Below are 13,996 nucleotides of genomic sequence, written 5' to 3' on the forward strand. Positions count from 1 at the left end.
ATTTATGACTTAAGTTTATTTGTCATATTTTTTATAAGTTTGGTTTGATTTACATAAGAATTTATTTTGACCTATAAATTTCTTTAAAAGTTTATTTTGCAATAATTTAGGAATGAGAAAGATGTAAAACAAATGTTTAATTTTATAAACATTAAATCTAATTTATTTATAATATAAACATACTTTTAATATTTAATATGATATTAACAATAATAACTTATATAAAGACATATTTTGAAATAAGAAGTCTAAATAGGATATAAATTTGACATTCTTTCAACAATATATAGAAAGTGAAAAAGAAAAATGTGTACACTGAAAATTTTAATTTATTACTATTTGATTATTTTTTAAGTATATTACATTATATATGTTTTTAATGTTGTAGAGTATATATGAAGTAAAAATGTAAACTGATAGCCCCACTCTATCCTAGATCCGTCGTTACATATAGCTTTGTCTCAGGTAAGACAGATAATAATAACAATTTTAAAATAAGAGAAAATTTTAACCACTGATATTTAAAACTTAACATGAGTGCCTGAGTACAAAAATAAAAAATATTATGTCAGGTTAAATATTACAGATTATAAACCAACATCTAATTGTAGGAACTAAATTATAAAAAGATAAAAGATTAAATTATAATTTATTTTATATTAAGACCTAATTAAAATTTCTAAAAAAATATTTATAAACCAAAATGATATATATTAAGCCTTAATTAAATCATGTATATATTTTTATTAAACTTTAAATTTCTTATATATAAGAGTCCTTACATATTATTTCAATAATCAGATATTAGTCTATGATGCAATAAATCGAAAACAAAAAAAAAATGTTGATGTCTTTATATCTAAATATTTGAAACATAATAACAAACTCTTAAAAAAAAAACTATTTATAAACTAAAAATATTCAAACATATTTTAAACGAATTTTACTGATGGTCATTACATTCCTTATCAACATACAACAGAGAAGCTATATAAACTATAAAGCATAAACCAACAGCTAAGCAATCTCCAAATCACGTGTATAGTCTCAATCGAGTTGTAATTTGCTGCCGGCACAGAGGGCATGAAGATAATGTCACGCCACACTCCTTGCAAGTCTGTATCAAAAACAAAATGAAAATAAATAAATAAGACAGTTTTTTACACGTTCTTTAATTATTCAATAGTTCCTCTCAGCAATTATATTTAAAGGAGTGAAAATAGATTGTCAATTCATGCCATTTTTCTTGTGCTAAATTTTAGATGCTGATGTGATTTTCTGAAAAATCAAACGACGAGTCAATTTAAAATCACCGCATAGTTTTGATTCTGAGCAAGAAAAGCATCTTTTTCATTTTTCCTTTAAGCTTGCATCACTAGCACAAAAGTATAATTTGCTCAAACGTGGAAATTATAACTTAAAAATTTCATTTGACATAAGCATTAAAATTGACATCAGCATGAAGTAAAAGATTTATGATTATCATTCACATAAATAGCTATGTAACCAAAAATAAATTCACATATGAATAGTTAAAACGCCTACATAAGCATTAAATAAGAGCAAGTTCATTAAACAAACTTACTGTATGACCACATCCAAAAGCCATGTCCTTCGGATTGGTTAAGCAAATAGGGCATGCCTAAAGCAAGAGTAAGACATTTATCTCGTAAGCATAATTTTATTAAATGAGCCTAATGCAGTAAATAGAAACCTCATTTGGGGTAGAGGAGTAACGTACTGAATCTACTGCAGCTGGAGCTGTTGGCTCGACTGATTCAAAATTTGTCACATGTGGAACTGCTACGACTGCATTGTCACGATCTATTACTTCCTTAGGCGGAGGAAGAGGCCTTCTGCGTTGATAACTTACTGATTTTTCACTGCATCAGAATAATTTGAGATTCTGTTATCCTTGATTCCTTGAATATAATTTAGAATTAGCATACCTGTATTTCACGACTTACTTGGCAACTTGTAGATTTTGGGTTATACGGTACTGAATTGGAATTTCCATAAGGGCAGCAAGTGCAAATGCTGTTTCCTTCTTTGATGCATCTTTGTTCTCAGACATGATCTTTGTGAAATTCACAAACTAAAGGGGCAAGAAGGAACACAAAGTAGCTAACATATCGTTATTCTATTATTAATAATAAGAAAACTCATAATACCATAAATGATTCAGAATTAAAGGTGGTATTTCAAAATATGGAACACTGAAGCCTTTTTCTAAGATTAAGCAGTCATTTTTTAAACTGATAACCACCAATTCACATACCAATCCTATGTTTAATTCTCACAGAACAATTTCTGCAGAAAGTCTGGATTTTTAAATACTGATACTGAAAAAAGTTTGAGCTCTACCAAGTCATGTACCAATGCTTGGTTGTGGGGTTGTGGAGTTTTGTTAGCATAGACTCAGGTTTGTGTTGAATCGTATATTGTATATATGGTAAATATCCACTGTTTACAAGAATTTCAAATCATAAATGTGTATATATTAAAATTCTGTGGTAGATGGATAGATTCATTGTCACATATAGGGTTCACTATGAACCCACATTCGGTAACACAAGTCTTTGTTGTTTCTTTCCTGTGGTGCATATTTCATTTATTCCCTATGTGTTTCTGGCTGTGTATCCTTCCAGTAATCCAGCGTCTATCTCACTGTTACTCTATCAAGCAGTACTGCTTTTTTTAGGTCATTGTTGTTTTGTCTCTTTAGCAGTGGCTGACCGCCAGTTCTTTTCAATTGTATTGTGGTTCAAATATGGTTTCTGAAGCCCATTACAAGCTCTCATGCAATCAAGTAGGTTTTTACGATTTTCTTTGATAGACAATTTTGTTTGTTTCAGCTTCATCTTGAGGGGAAGTGTCAGAATATTTATGTATCCTATGTAAAAGATTATTATTGTTTCTATTTTGTGTCAGTACATAGTCAGCGTAGTTGGGCAGGGCATTTATTAGTTTTATAATTTGTAATAGACCTAGATTATTGGCACAGATAGGGGTATAAGATCAGGTTATATACAACAATATTCGAGATTTCTGAGTCTAATTATAAGTACCTCTTTTCCCTGTGCTGTCTAATCCCTAAAACTTAAACAACAATACATCCATCAGTCAAGTACCTGAAAGTTGTCAAATAAGCGCTGAGTAATGTTATCGTCAAAGTGCTGCATTTCATTCCATGGTCCATCTCCAACTCCAACCAAAATAATTGAGAGGGGATGGTGACTGATGATCAGAATAGCTCCATATTAAAGACAGATACCAATGACAGTTGCAAAAGACTACAAAAGAAATTGCTTTACCTCGCTGCACTGATAGAATCAATAGTGGCTTGTTCTTGTGGACTATACTTTCCATGTGGTGTATCTGAATTTCTAGTAACCTATAAAAAAGGAAGATATTCCATAAACACATGAAAATTAATGAAAGATAATTAAATCATGTCATGGAAAGATAATGGAATAACATAAATAGTAAAACCTGTCCATCAGCAATAATGACAAGAACATGATATTGACCACTTCTTTCCACAATGTCAACTGCTGCGTCAATTACAGGGGCAAACGATGTTGGACCTACGGATAAGCAGATAACTGTCATAACATAATTATATCTTCATATCATTGCTTGCGTACCCAAGTCATTTCTCACCTTGGATTTTTTTTTCTATTTTGGATTAAAAGAAGAATTCATTAAGGGAAAAATGGGAATATAGTTTCAGGATTATCCTTAAAAATGAGATTAAACAGCAAAAAAATGAAACAGGAAAACAAAGTAGATACATTGACTTAAGGGTGATTTAGTACACACTTATTTACAATTTATTTGTGAGAAATAATCACTTTGTTTTCAAAGCACTTAGGAAGATGCAAAACAGAGCTTTCATGACCCTAAAAGAAGCTAATCCAAACACCATCCTAGTCCCTGCAGGATGACAAGGAAAATAAAAAAAAACCTGTGAACTAAACCCTAAAATAAGGCTAAAAGACAAGTCCGTGCCACAAAAGATGATTCAGATGAGATCTTTGGCTAAAAGTTTTACAATATATCTCCAGCCAAATACATCACAATGGAGCATCTTTTCTACTCCCTATACCTCCATAACAAATGAGGTGTGCAGATTCAAATTTTTCTAAACAGCACAAACAACTTACTTCCTAACTGGCAAGTTACTTCAAAATTCAAGATTTTAATGATTCTAGGGGGGGAAATAACCAACAGAAAGAGAAAGTATCAAGAAACAGAACAAGAAGCAAGTGAATGAGAGAATGGATTAAGAAATGTATCGTTGTTAATGGAAAAATAGAAGAACAAGGAGAAAACTCCTTCAGAGGGGTTTCCCATTCACAACTGAATCCAAGGCTTGTTTTTCTCTCAGATATTCTTTTCTGTACAACTTATACTTCTGTTAATGCCATCTACTAAGGTCTGGCTGTAATTTATTTTGTCACATGTTAATTATTATTATTATTATTGTTTATTACCTGTATATAGCAGATGGTAGCTGTAATATTCTTCTACCATAAATAGCTTGTAGCAGACAGAATATTCTAGGTTAGACTTTAGGACAAAATCTCCGGTAGTCTCTTTTGTATTTGTAAAGCATTTTACTTGTCTATTTAAGGAGAAATATGATGCACAGAGCCGTACTATTTTTTCCTAAAAGCTTTCTTAAGTTTTATCATGGTATCTCTTGATCTTTGACATGGTATCAGACCTTCAACTCATAACCAAGGTCAATTCTAGTGCACCTGCAGACATTGTTGGGATTCTGCAGGTTCTTGCTTACCTTCGTAAGCAACATCATTCTGACCTTGGTGATCTTGTCTTTGTGTTTATCAGTAATTTTTCTCAGTGTTGCTGTCTTGTTTTTGATCCTTATTATTATATCATGCCTCATGATAACTCAATAATTTCTTGTTTGCATTATTGAGAAAAAAATATTCCTACTGGGAATTTCAGTTCAAAATATTTGTCAAAGTGAAATAATTACGGGGTCACATTGATGGGAGTAATCACGCACATGAAGATGCTGAGAAATTAACTAAGTGGGAAATCAAGGATGCATGGGTTACGAGTTGGATAATTAGCTCACTTGAATAGCATCTGAGTCTCAATCTAAGCCATACAAGACTGCTAAAGAAATTTGGAATTTTCTTAAAAAGGTATATACTCAAGACAATACAGCTAAAAGATTTCCGCTAGAGAATGAGTTGGGTAATCTGACTAATTTCACTCATAGTGTGTTTTGATGGAGAATTTAAATGGAATAATTCTTTTATTTGAAGAATTTCAAATTCTTTGAGGTGAAATATCTTGTTTGGATGGAGAATTTATAAGGAATTTAAAATTCAAGCATTTGTGAAATTCCTTGAAATAGTAGAATTTTAAATTCTTCCAAAAAAGTAAGAATTTAAAATTTCTCATATTTTTTTTCTTCTTATTTTACTTATATTTTTTATCTTATCTCTTATCTCTTCATATTTTTAATTATTGAATATTCAAAAATATTTTTAAAATTACTAAATATTATCTAATATTAATTTTTAAAATTATTAAATATTTAAAAATTAGTTAATATTTATTTTTATAAAATTTAATTTAAGAATCTCAACATATAAATATATTTTTAAAATCAAATTTACCATGGTAGAATCAAATTATCATATTTAACCCAATAATTTAAAATTTAAAAAATTTGAATTGACTTATCCAAACAAATTATTTTAAGAATGATGGAAATTGAAATCAAAGTAATTCAAATATCAAGAATTTAAAATTCATTGAATTTGTAAAATTTCTTATCCAAACACACCATCAAAGAAGTCTGACAATCAAGGAAGACCTATTTTTTAATTAAAAACAATATGATTTATTACATTAAACAAATAACATAATGCTAACAAATCTCAAAAATATGTATTATATTTTTCATTCAATTTACTTCTATATTATCATTTATCGTCAAAAAATATTATTGTCTTAAATTATATCTTACATGTATTTTTTGTTATTTATTAATATACTAACTTTTAGTTTAACTAATATTTTAGCTTGTATATTGCACAAGTTAAATCTTGATTTTTAGATAATTAAATTAATCATAAATATATATTATTATGAATATAAATTATATTTTAGATTTACAATAAATAATTTAAATTGTGATATATTCTTTTAAAACTAAAACAAATATGTGGTTAAGAAAATCACACACACGTGTAAAGATAAAGATAAATGAAGAGTAATTTGAGATGATTGAGAAATATATTTTTGTCTAACTGTGGAGATGGAGAACGTGTGTGAAATGTAGGTTGTGTTTCTTATATTGTGAAAAAAACAAAACTTTCAATTCTATGCATTATCATATATCCAATACACGTTTATATGTCCAAAAAAGATAGAAATTCATTTGACACGAATTTACAAAGGGTAAAATGTTTTTAGTCCCTCTAAAGTTCTCTAAATTTGGCTTTAATCCCTCAAAACCTTTTCATTCTTTTTGACCACTCTAATTTGAAAATGCACCAGTTTTTAACCTCAAAGGGGTTTAGATAGTGCTTAAAAGTGGTTATAAAAATTGTGACTCTCATTATGTCTCTTCTAATCGTACCACATGTAAACTTGCTCCATGGAGAGTTCTTACTAGGGAGTATGAACTGCATAAGAAGGCTTTCACAAGATTTGCAGGTGATTGGATCAGCACATTAATTCCTTGCATCAATCATCATGTCTTCAACAAGTATTTATCTGTGTTTTAATTTCATCTAAATATCATACAATTTGGCTCACAATTGAGGGTGGCAATCATCATCATCATACAAGTATTTCTAGACAATCATTATAGTGGGATTATTGTCCGAGGTCATAAAATAATATTAGAGATATAAGCTTGTAATAAAATTGTAAAATCTAGCCAGCAAGGATGATAATATTAAACCTGACAATTTTAAGTGTGGCACAATCTCTCGGTAGCGCGCCAGTACTTCCTCAAATCCATGACAATAGCGATCACCAGGATAAAAGCTGAACACATTCTGATCATGTGTGGATGCTGCAGAGGTATATGAATGAAATTAATAAAAGAGAAAGCAAATAACAGTTCCTAGAAAAGTAAATCAGAAGTAGCTTCTCACCATCACCAAATCCAAAACATGGTATCAGATTGTCTTCATCGAAAGAAGATAGAGTACGGCCAATTATAGAGATTGCTTGCTCATACGGATTAGGAGTGTTTCCAACAGAATGAAGGCTTTTGTGGTTGAAGGAGTGCTTGCCTACAATTATCAAGGTGTGACTTTTCTGTATTCTCCACAGTATAAGTATGTAATATATTAATTTTATATTAAAAAAATAACCTGTCCACTCATTGCTTTTGGTGAAGTCAATTCCAATTATTAGATTCGAAGATTCCAGACCAGCTTCTCTCAAAGCAGACACAACCTGAAATAAGTGCTAAAGCTAAGTATTTTTAACAGTGAATCCAATTCAGTAAGAGCAAGATAAGGTACATTGTTTCTGCTATGACTATGAGAAATGTTGTCCCTAATAAACATTTTTTCAGAACTAATAAATTCCATATTATTTTGTTGTGTTCTTAAACATCCCCCTCCCCTATATAATTGATTTCAACCTATCTAGCTCAACCACTGAGTTAACCAATAGTTAGTTAATTTATTTTCTTCTTTATAAGTGCTGGTAGAGGCCATGCCAAGTTGCCAACATTTACAAATGGAACTCGGTTCCTTCATATTGCTTCTGAAACTAAAGCAGGTATAAATGAATCTATATTTTTAAGTTGTAACATATTCAATGAATGTTAGTATGTTCATAAATAGACAATCTATTATTGGGCAACCAGGGTTCTTACTTTTAATTTTCTTTTGGTGATCTTGTTTGTACCTCAACAAACCTCCCCTCAAACAAGGATCATGGTTTAACATTCTTTTAGTGGAATTTTTTTTTTTATCTACGAGTATTTAATGAGGGTCCTTAGAGCTTTAGCCACACTTGCTCATAGTATCACCATATTTTTATTTACTTTTTTTGGTCATCTTGTTTGTACCCCAACAAATCTCCTCTCAAATAAAGAACTATAATTTAACCTCCCTTCATGGAAATTTTTTTTTTAGCCATACTTGCTCATTGTATTTATTTACTTTTAATTTGCTTTTGGTCATCTTGTTTGTATCCCAATAAACCTTTCTCTCAAACAAAAGATCATGGTTTAACCTTCCTTCAAAAGAAACCTTTTTTTTTTCATATCCGAGACCATTGGCTCTGATATCACTGTTGGTTATCCAGGGTTCACACACACAATGATATAATGTTGTTCACTTTATAAGCCTAAATCCTTATATTTTTGTTTTTGGTCATCTCTTAAAAAGTCTCATACCAATAGAGACTATATGTACTTTATTAACCTTTATTTCTTTTTATATCCAATGATGTGAGATTTTGTTTGTACCCCAACATCTATATATAATTAATTTAAAAAACCCTCAAAAAAATTCCTAATACACTGTGGAGTTCAACTGATCAACAAATAAATATTTTATACAAACTCATGAAGTCTTAAAAAAAAAATTCTACACAGCTGATCGAGGATTCCTCCTCTAGTGTACTAGAAAGAAATTTTAATGCGAAGATTGATAATGACTTATTTCCCTACATCAATAAGCATGTGTAGCAGCAAAAACCTGATCCAATGAACTGAAATTGTCAGCTATATATGTGGGTTGCTGCCTATGTTGATGCCTAGTATTCATTGAACTCCCAGCATATGAAGAGGATTGATGATATTGATGGCTAGTATTTTCGGAACGTCCATCATGGGAAGGGTGTTGCCACGAAACATCATCATGAACATCTTGTGTTGACTCTACATTTCCCATAATAATTATAGTCCCTCTTTCACCTACATAAAAATTAAAAGTAAATAAATAACAATGAAGAGTTGGAGATAAAAATAAAATAGGACTTAAGTTAAAACGAATTAAAATGAAAACCACATCAGAAGAAGTGTTAACGATTCACAGTAAATTGTAAATTATAACAGTTCAAGGGAAAATAAGAAGAAATAAATACTCGGTTAAAACCACTGGTTTTAGCATATCAATTTAGGCATCATTCACAGTAGCTTATGTAAAGTGTAAACATACTCCTCCTGATACGGATTAAGCATGCTGACAGGAGTTCGATTCTCTGACGTGTCTATGAAACTGACTTCGTCAAAAAAGAAATTAGTCTCCAACTTTCACTTGGAGATATTCTTGGGGCAAACTCAATAAAAACATATTTCACCAGTAACAAAAATTAGAAAGTTTTTTCAGCAAACAAAATCCTCCTAAATCTAGGTTCCACAAGCAACGGAGCATAGTGGAAAAGCAGAAAAACCATCATAATTCAGAGAAATCCAAAAGGCAAACAGCTATAACACATGCTGCTGTGTGCCAAACGTTACTTGCCAGAACAACTAAATCAGTCTAACATTAGATTTGAAGACCGTAAAAAATGAATCCAATTTATTGAAAAATCTTAACAGGATTGTGAATATTCTGCAATCGCATCGCAAATTCAAAATCTTTAGAGAGAGAGAGAGAGTTGAGTTACCTGAAAGAAATAGGAGAGAGAAAGAGATACACAACGAAGCTGAGTTCGAAATGATTGAAAAGCTTCAGTTGCTCTTGCATTCGGTCGCGCTATCTTTAGTATCTTGACCATATTTTCTCAGACATAAAACATCCTAACGTCGGTCATTATTTTATGTCTTTATTTTTTAATGCGTGAAATTCAGACACTTTTAATCTTTATTAAAAATAAGTAAAAATTAAAATTTAGCAATTAAAATATATTGGTTTAACTATGATTAGTTTTTGAGTCTCAAAATTTTAAGATTTGATAAAAATATTGTTTTTTTAACTTTTTAATAATAAAAAATATAATAATCTATTAAATATAGAGATCAAAATAATTTCTAAAAAACTATCTTCTTTATATAAATGCACTTAAATTTTTTTATAAGGTTAATAATTAATTAACTAAAAATATGTATCACTTTGATTTTAATCAAACACTATACGATTCGTGAATTGTTTTACTACAAAATTTTAAAATGTGTAATGTAAAATATTAAATGTCACCGGATTTATTTTAAAACTTTAGCATTTTTAAAATAACTATATTTAGAGAAACTAGTAAAAAAAAGCTCAAAAGATTTTAATTAGAAAAGGATAACCTTTCCAACAAGGCATAATTTAACATTGGTTGGACTTGGTGACTTTTTGATGTGTGCACTCGTACTTTTTGTTTGAAAATGATGGACTCTTGGCAAAAGGTGCATTATCTATTCATGTGAATGTGATTGTGAATCATTGAATCAAAGCTTTTACGCCTTTTGAATTTCTTTACCATTCTACTATTTTCAAACTCAATAATACTTACATTTTAAAACTCGTATTAATTTTCTTCTAAATATATAATTTACACAAAGGAGGAATATATTATCGTATGAGCCAAATATAAACATCACGAACAATTTGTGATAATTCTTATATAAACTATAAAAATGTTCAAATCTATAAATTATGAACCTTAAGGAAGATATATATAAGAGTTTATTAATAAAATATAAGAAGTGTTAATTACATGCTACAAAATATACCATCTTATTTTTATTTTATTTTCTATTTTTAGAAATTTATACAAGAAAAGTAAAAAAAAAATTGTAAATAAAATCAAAATATTTTCTCTTTTCAAGTTATGCTTACCCTTATTATTATGAGTTGAAACAAATAATTCAAGATTTAGTCCAAAATTATATTTTTCATTACATGAGTTTGATACTCTTACAACTATTAAAATTATATTTTAGTGGATATATTTATTCAATAAAATTTTTGGAATATTAGAAATTATTAAAAAAATAAAATTAAACATTACTAAATTTTGACTAATTATTATTAAGTAAATAAAATGTTTGATTTAAAGATTTTTAACATATTATTGATTCTTGTCTAATAATCGTGAGTAAAAATTAATATATGGATCGTAGACATCGTGATCCGTAAGCTGAAGCTGAACAAATTTTTTTAGAAGGCAAATTTAACAACAACAATAAATATACATACACTTTCATTAAGAAATCTGAAATTAAATCTTATATTATTCATAATATTTGTGTACACTAGGTTTTATTTATACTCATAATAATAATGCATACACTTGGATCAAGGAAACCAAAATACTTGTATCTAATTTTTTTTGTTCTCAATAAAGAACATGTAGAAATCAGGTTATATCTGGCACAACCTTAATTAATTAGTGTACTTAATCAGTGGGGCCCAAAAGAGTAGTAGCTAGTGTACATAGAAAACTATCCAATTAATTGGATGGTGGTGGTTCTTGAGTGCCAAGCCACAACACGAACGATGAAAGTGTGTCGGGATCAGCCCTGTGTCGCTTTTGCGTAAACTCATACAACTGAGTCCATGTGAAATCAAGATAATCCCTTTGCTCTTCATTCTCAAACAGATTCTTTGGTGGTATCACTGTTTTGTCTGCTCTTGGGTTTAGAAAGAAAGTAAGAGACTTCCTATTCACCTTCTCGTTAACCACCACCCTATGAAGGACACTCTTGTATACCCCATTTGTCAAAGCCTAATTAAGATACACACACAAAAAATGTTTTAAGCTCTCAACACCACAATAATATCATCAATCACAAATATTTTAAATTCAAGAGATAAAAAATATATTTAGATCATATTCAAGAGACTAAACATGTATGTGCATACCTTAAATGTGTCACCTATGTTTATGATTAAGGCATCAGGTATATCATGACGAGGAGGAACAGGCAGCCATTTTCCATCAACATAAACTTCAAGACCCGAAACTTGCTCTTGATGAAGAATAGTTAACGAAGTGGGGTCACAGTGAGGGCCAACGCCAAGGGTGAGGTTAGGATTTTTGCAAGATGGATAATGGTTGCACCTCATTATTGCTTCACCATCTTCAAAAAATCTTTGAAAATATGAATGATCTGCACCCAAGCTGATGCCCAATAGCTCCAAAATATTCATAGATACTTCCTTCATTGCTTCACAGTATCTTTGATTCACCAACCTATTTCATTTTTTTTTAAAAGTTAACAAAAAAAATATGTATTCAATAAAATCAATAAACTAATGCATGCTCTGAAATATGGATACTCCAAAAGTCAGGTTGTACACTTTAGGTACTCGTGAGTACATCAGGTATCCTAGAATATTTTTTTTAAAAAATTAAGTACATAATTTGTATACATATGAGTATTTTTTTTTGGGTATGTATCGAATCTATACCCAATTCTAAAAAATAAAAGTTATATATGTCAACAAAAAAAATTTAAAAATAAAACCAAATGATTAGTGGGTCATGTATAATGTAATAATTCCTAAATTCCAATATGTTGTACAAAAATTTCTCTCACAATAATTATTATCTTTTTGTTGTGAGAGAAATTGAAATATATATTATTTCGACCATTTTATGAAAAGAATAGATTTGATTCTAAGAGAGTTGAAAATTTAATTTTTATACATACAAATTTTCTTCTTCTCTCAAGAAAGAGCAAGTGTTATATAAAGGATGAGAGTAAAATGTGAAATATTGATAAAAATGAATAAGATCTACTTGAATGGATTGACATATTGAAATTACAACTCTTTCTCATGATAAATAAGAGTAAGAAGCAACTATTTTCATGGATGATAAATAAGGAAATGATGAGATTGAAACTTTTAAGATAAATATAATAGGATTAAAATATGTATCATATTTCAAATGTGATATTATTATAATCATGTTTTAGGTGTTATGATTTTTATTTTTGATATTATAGTTCAAGTAACAAATGTTCTATTTATTTGTGATTTTTTTTTTATCATTTATTCAATTTACTTAGATTTATATATAATTAAAAACATATTTTTAAAATTACATTAATGTACCTGTATCTTATATTTAAAAAAAATTAGGTGTCCTGTACCCATATGGTACCGTACGTATCTATGCAACACAGCTTGCATGCTTGTGGATTTGAAGGACATGAAAAAATGAGATAATAATGTATGGTGACATTATTCATAGATCTTACCCAGCTTGTTCGAATTCATCCCCTAAGAAAGACTTGAAAAGGTCAACGATTTCTGAGTCCGATTCATGGATGTAATGGTATAGGAAAGTAAATGTCTCTTTCCATGGCAAACTAGAAGAATATCTCTCTGCATGAGCGCTTGAGTAGCCCCACCTGTTATGCTTATTCTTAGCACTCAACTTCTTCTCTAAGGGAAGCTTGAAAATGGAGTCATATTCACGATGAGCAGCAATGATGAGATCATGATCTACACCATGGTTTGTGACTTCAAAGAAACCATGCTTCATGCATGCCTCCCTCACAAGCTTTGCGGCATTAGCCATAGCAATCTCATCACCCTTGATGGCCTTCAAGTCTATAAGGGGTGTATTCAGCTTTTCTGAACTGCCTTTGATCAAGTCCTTAGATGACCAAACAAATTGCTTTGGCACATTATTCAACGATTTGAAGTCAAAACTACTGACTTCAGTTGATGGAGTGGGGACTACAACGGTGCTAGTGTTTGATTCCATGGAAATGAGATACACTTTCACTAACCAAAGTATAACGATCTGGATAAAAAATCAATTCGCAACACATATATTTATACATATATAAAACTACACACGGTGCATTTATATTTAATTAACAAAATAAAAAAAAATATTTAAGGGGTGTATCAAATTAAAGTTTTGAAAGAATATTTTAGTATGAAAAAGTTTTGTAAATTTTAAAGGATTTTAAATTTTTTTAAAGAAGTTTCACGACTTAAAATTTTTTTAAAAAAGATTTTTAAAACATGAATTTTAAATAAAACTTTATAGTTCATATTTTAATAGTTAACAAAATTTAATGAATTTATATCAT

The 13,996-nt window shown here is 29.6% G+C and overlaps 2 protein-coding genes across 2 annotated transcripts; both read right to left on the bottom strand.

Annotated features, from left to right (window-relative positions):
* Positions 1 to 824: 824 nt before the first annotated feature.
* On the bottom strand, positions 825 to 9,780 carry LOC109799703 (E3 ubiquitin-protein ligase RGLG3). The gene is made up of 12 exons (XM_020360314.3): positions 9,625 to 9,780; positions 8,712 to 8,929; positions 7,371 to 7,455; positions 7,149 to 7,289; positions 6,953 to 7,066; positions 3,493 to 3,587; positions 3,315 to 3,394; positions 3,132 to 3,237; positions 1,968 to 2,095; positions 1,742 to 1,883; positions 1,586 to 1,642; positions 825 to 1,117 (listed from the first exon to the last, which is right to left on the bottom strand). The coding sequence occupies exons 2-12, from the start codon at positions 8,904 to 8,906 to the stop codon at positions 1,034 to 1,036; spliced, it is 1,227 nt and encodes a 408-aa protein (XP_020215903.1). The 5' UTR covers positions 8,907 to 8,929; positions 9,625 to 9,780; the 3' UTR covers positions 825 to 1,033.
* Positions 9,781 to 10,800: 1,020 nt separating this feature from the next.
* Positions 10,801 to 13,996, bottom strand: LOC109799692 (gibberellin 20 oxidase 2). Its single transcript, XM_020360302.3, has 3 exons — positions 13,151 to 13,996; positions 11,808 to 12,138; positions 10,801 to 11,670 (listed from the first exon to the last, which is right to left on the bottom strand). The coding sequence occupies exons 1-3, from the start codon at positions 13,660 to 13,662 to the stop codon at positions 11,395 to 11,397; spliced, it is 1,119 nt and encodes a 372-aa protein (XP_020215891.2). The 5' UTR covers positions 13,663 to 13,996; the 3' UTR covers positions 10,801 to 11,394.

The sequence above is a fragment of the Cajanus cajan genome, chromosome 2, assembly GCF_000230855.2.
Source record: "Cajanus cajan strain Asha chromosome 2, NIPB_CcT2T_4, whole genome shotgun sequence".
Taxonomy (NCBI): Eukaryota; Viridiplantae; Streptophyta; class Magnoliopsida; order Fabales; family Fabaceae; genus Cajanus; species Cajanus cajan.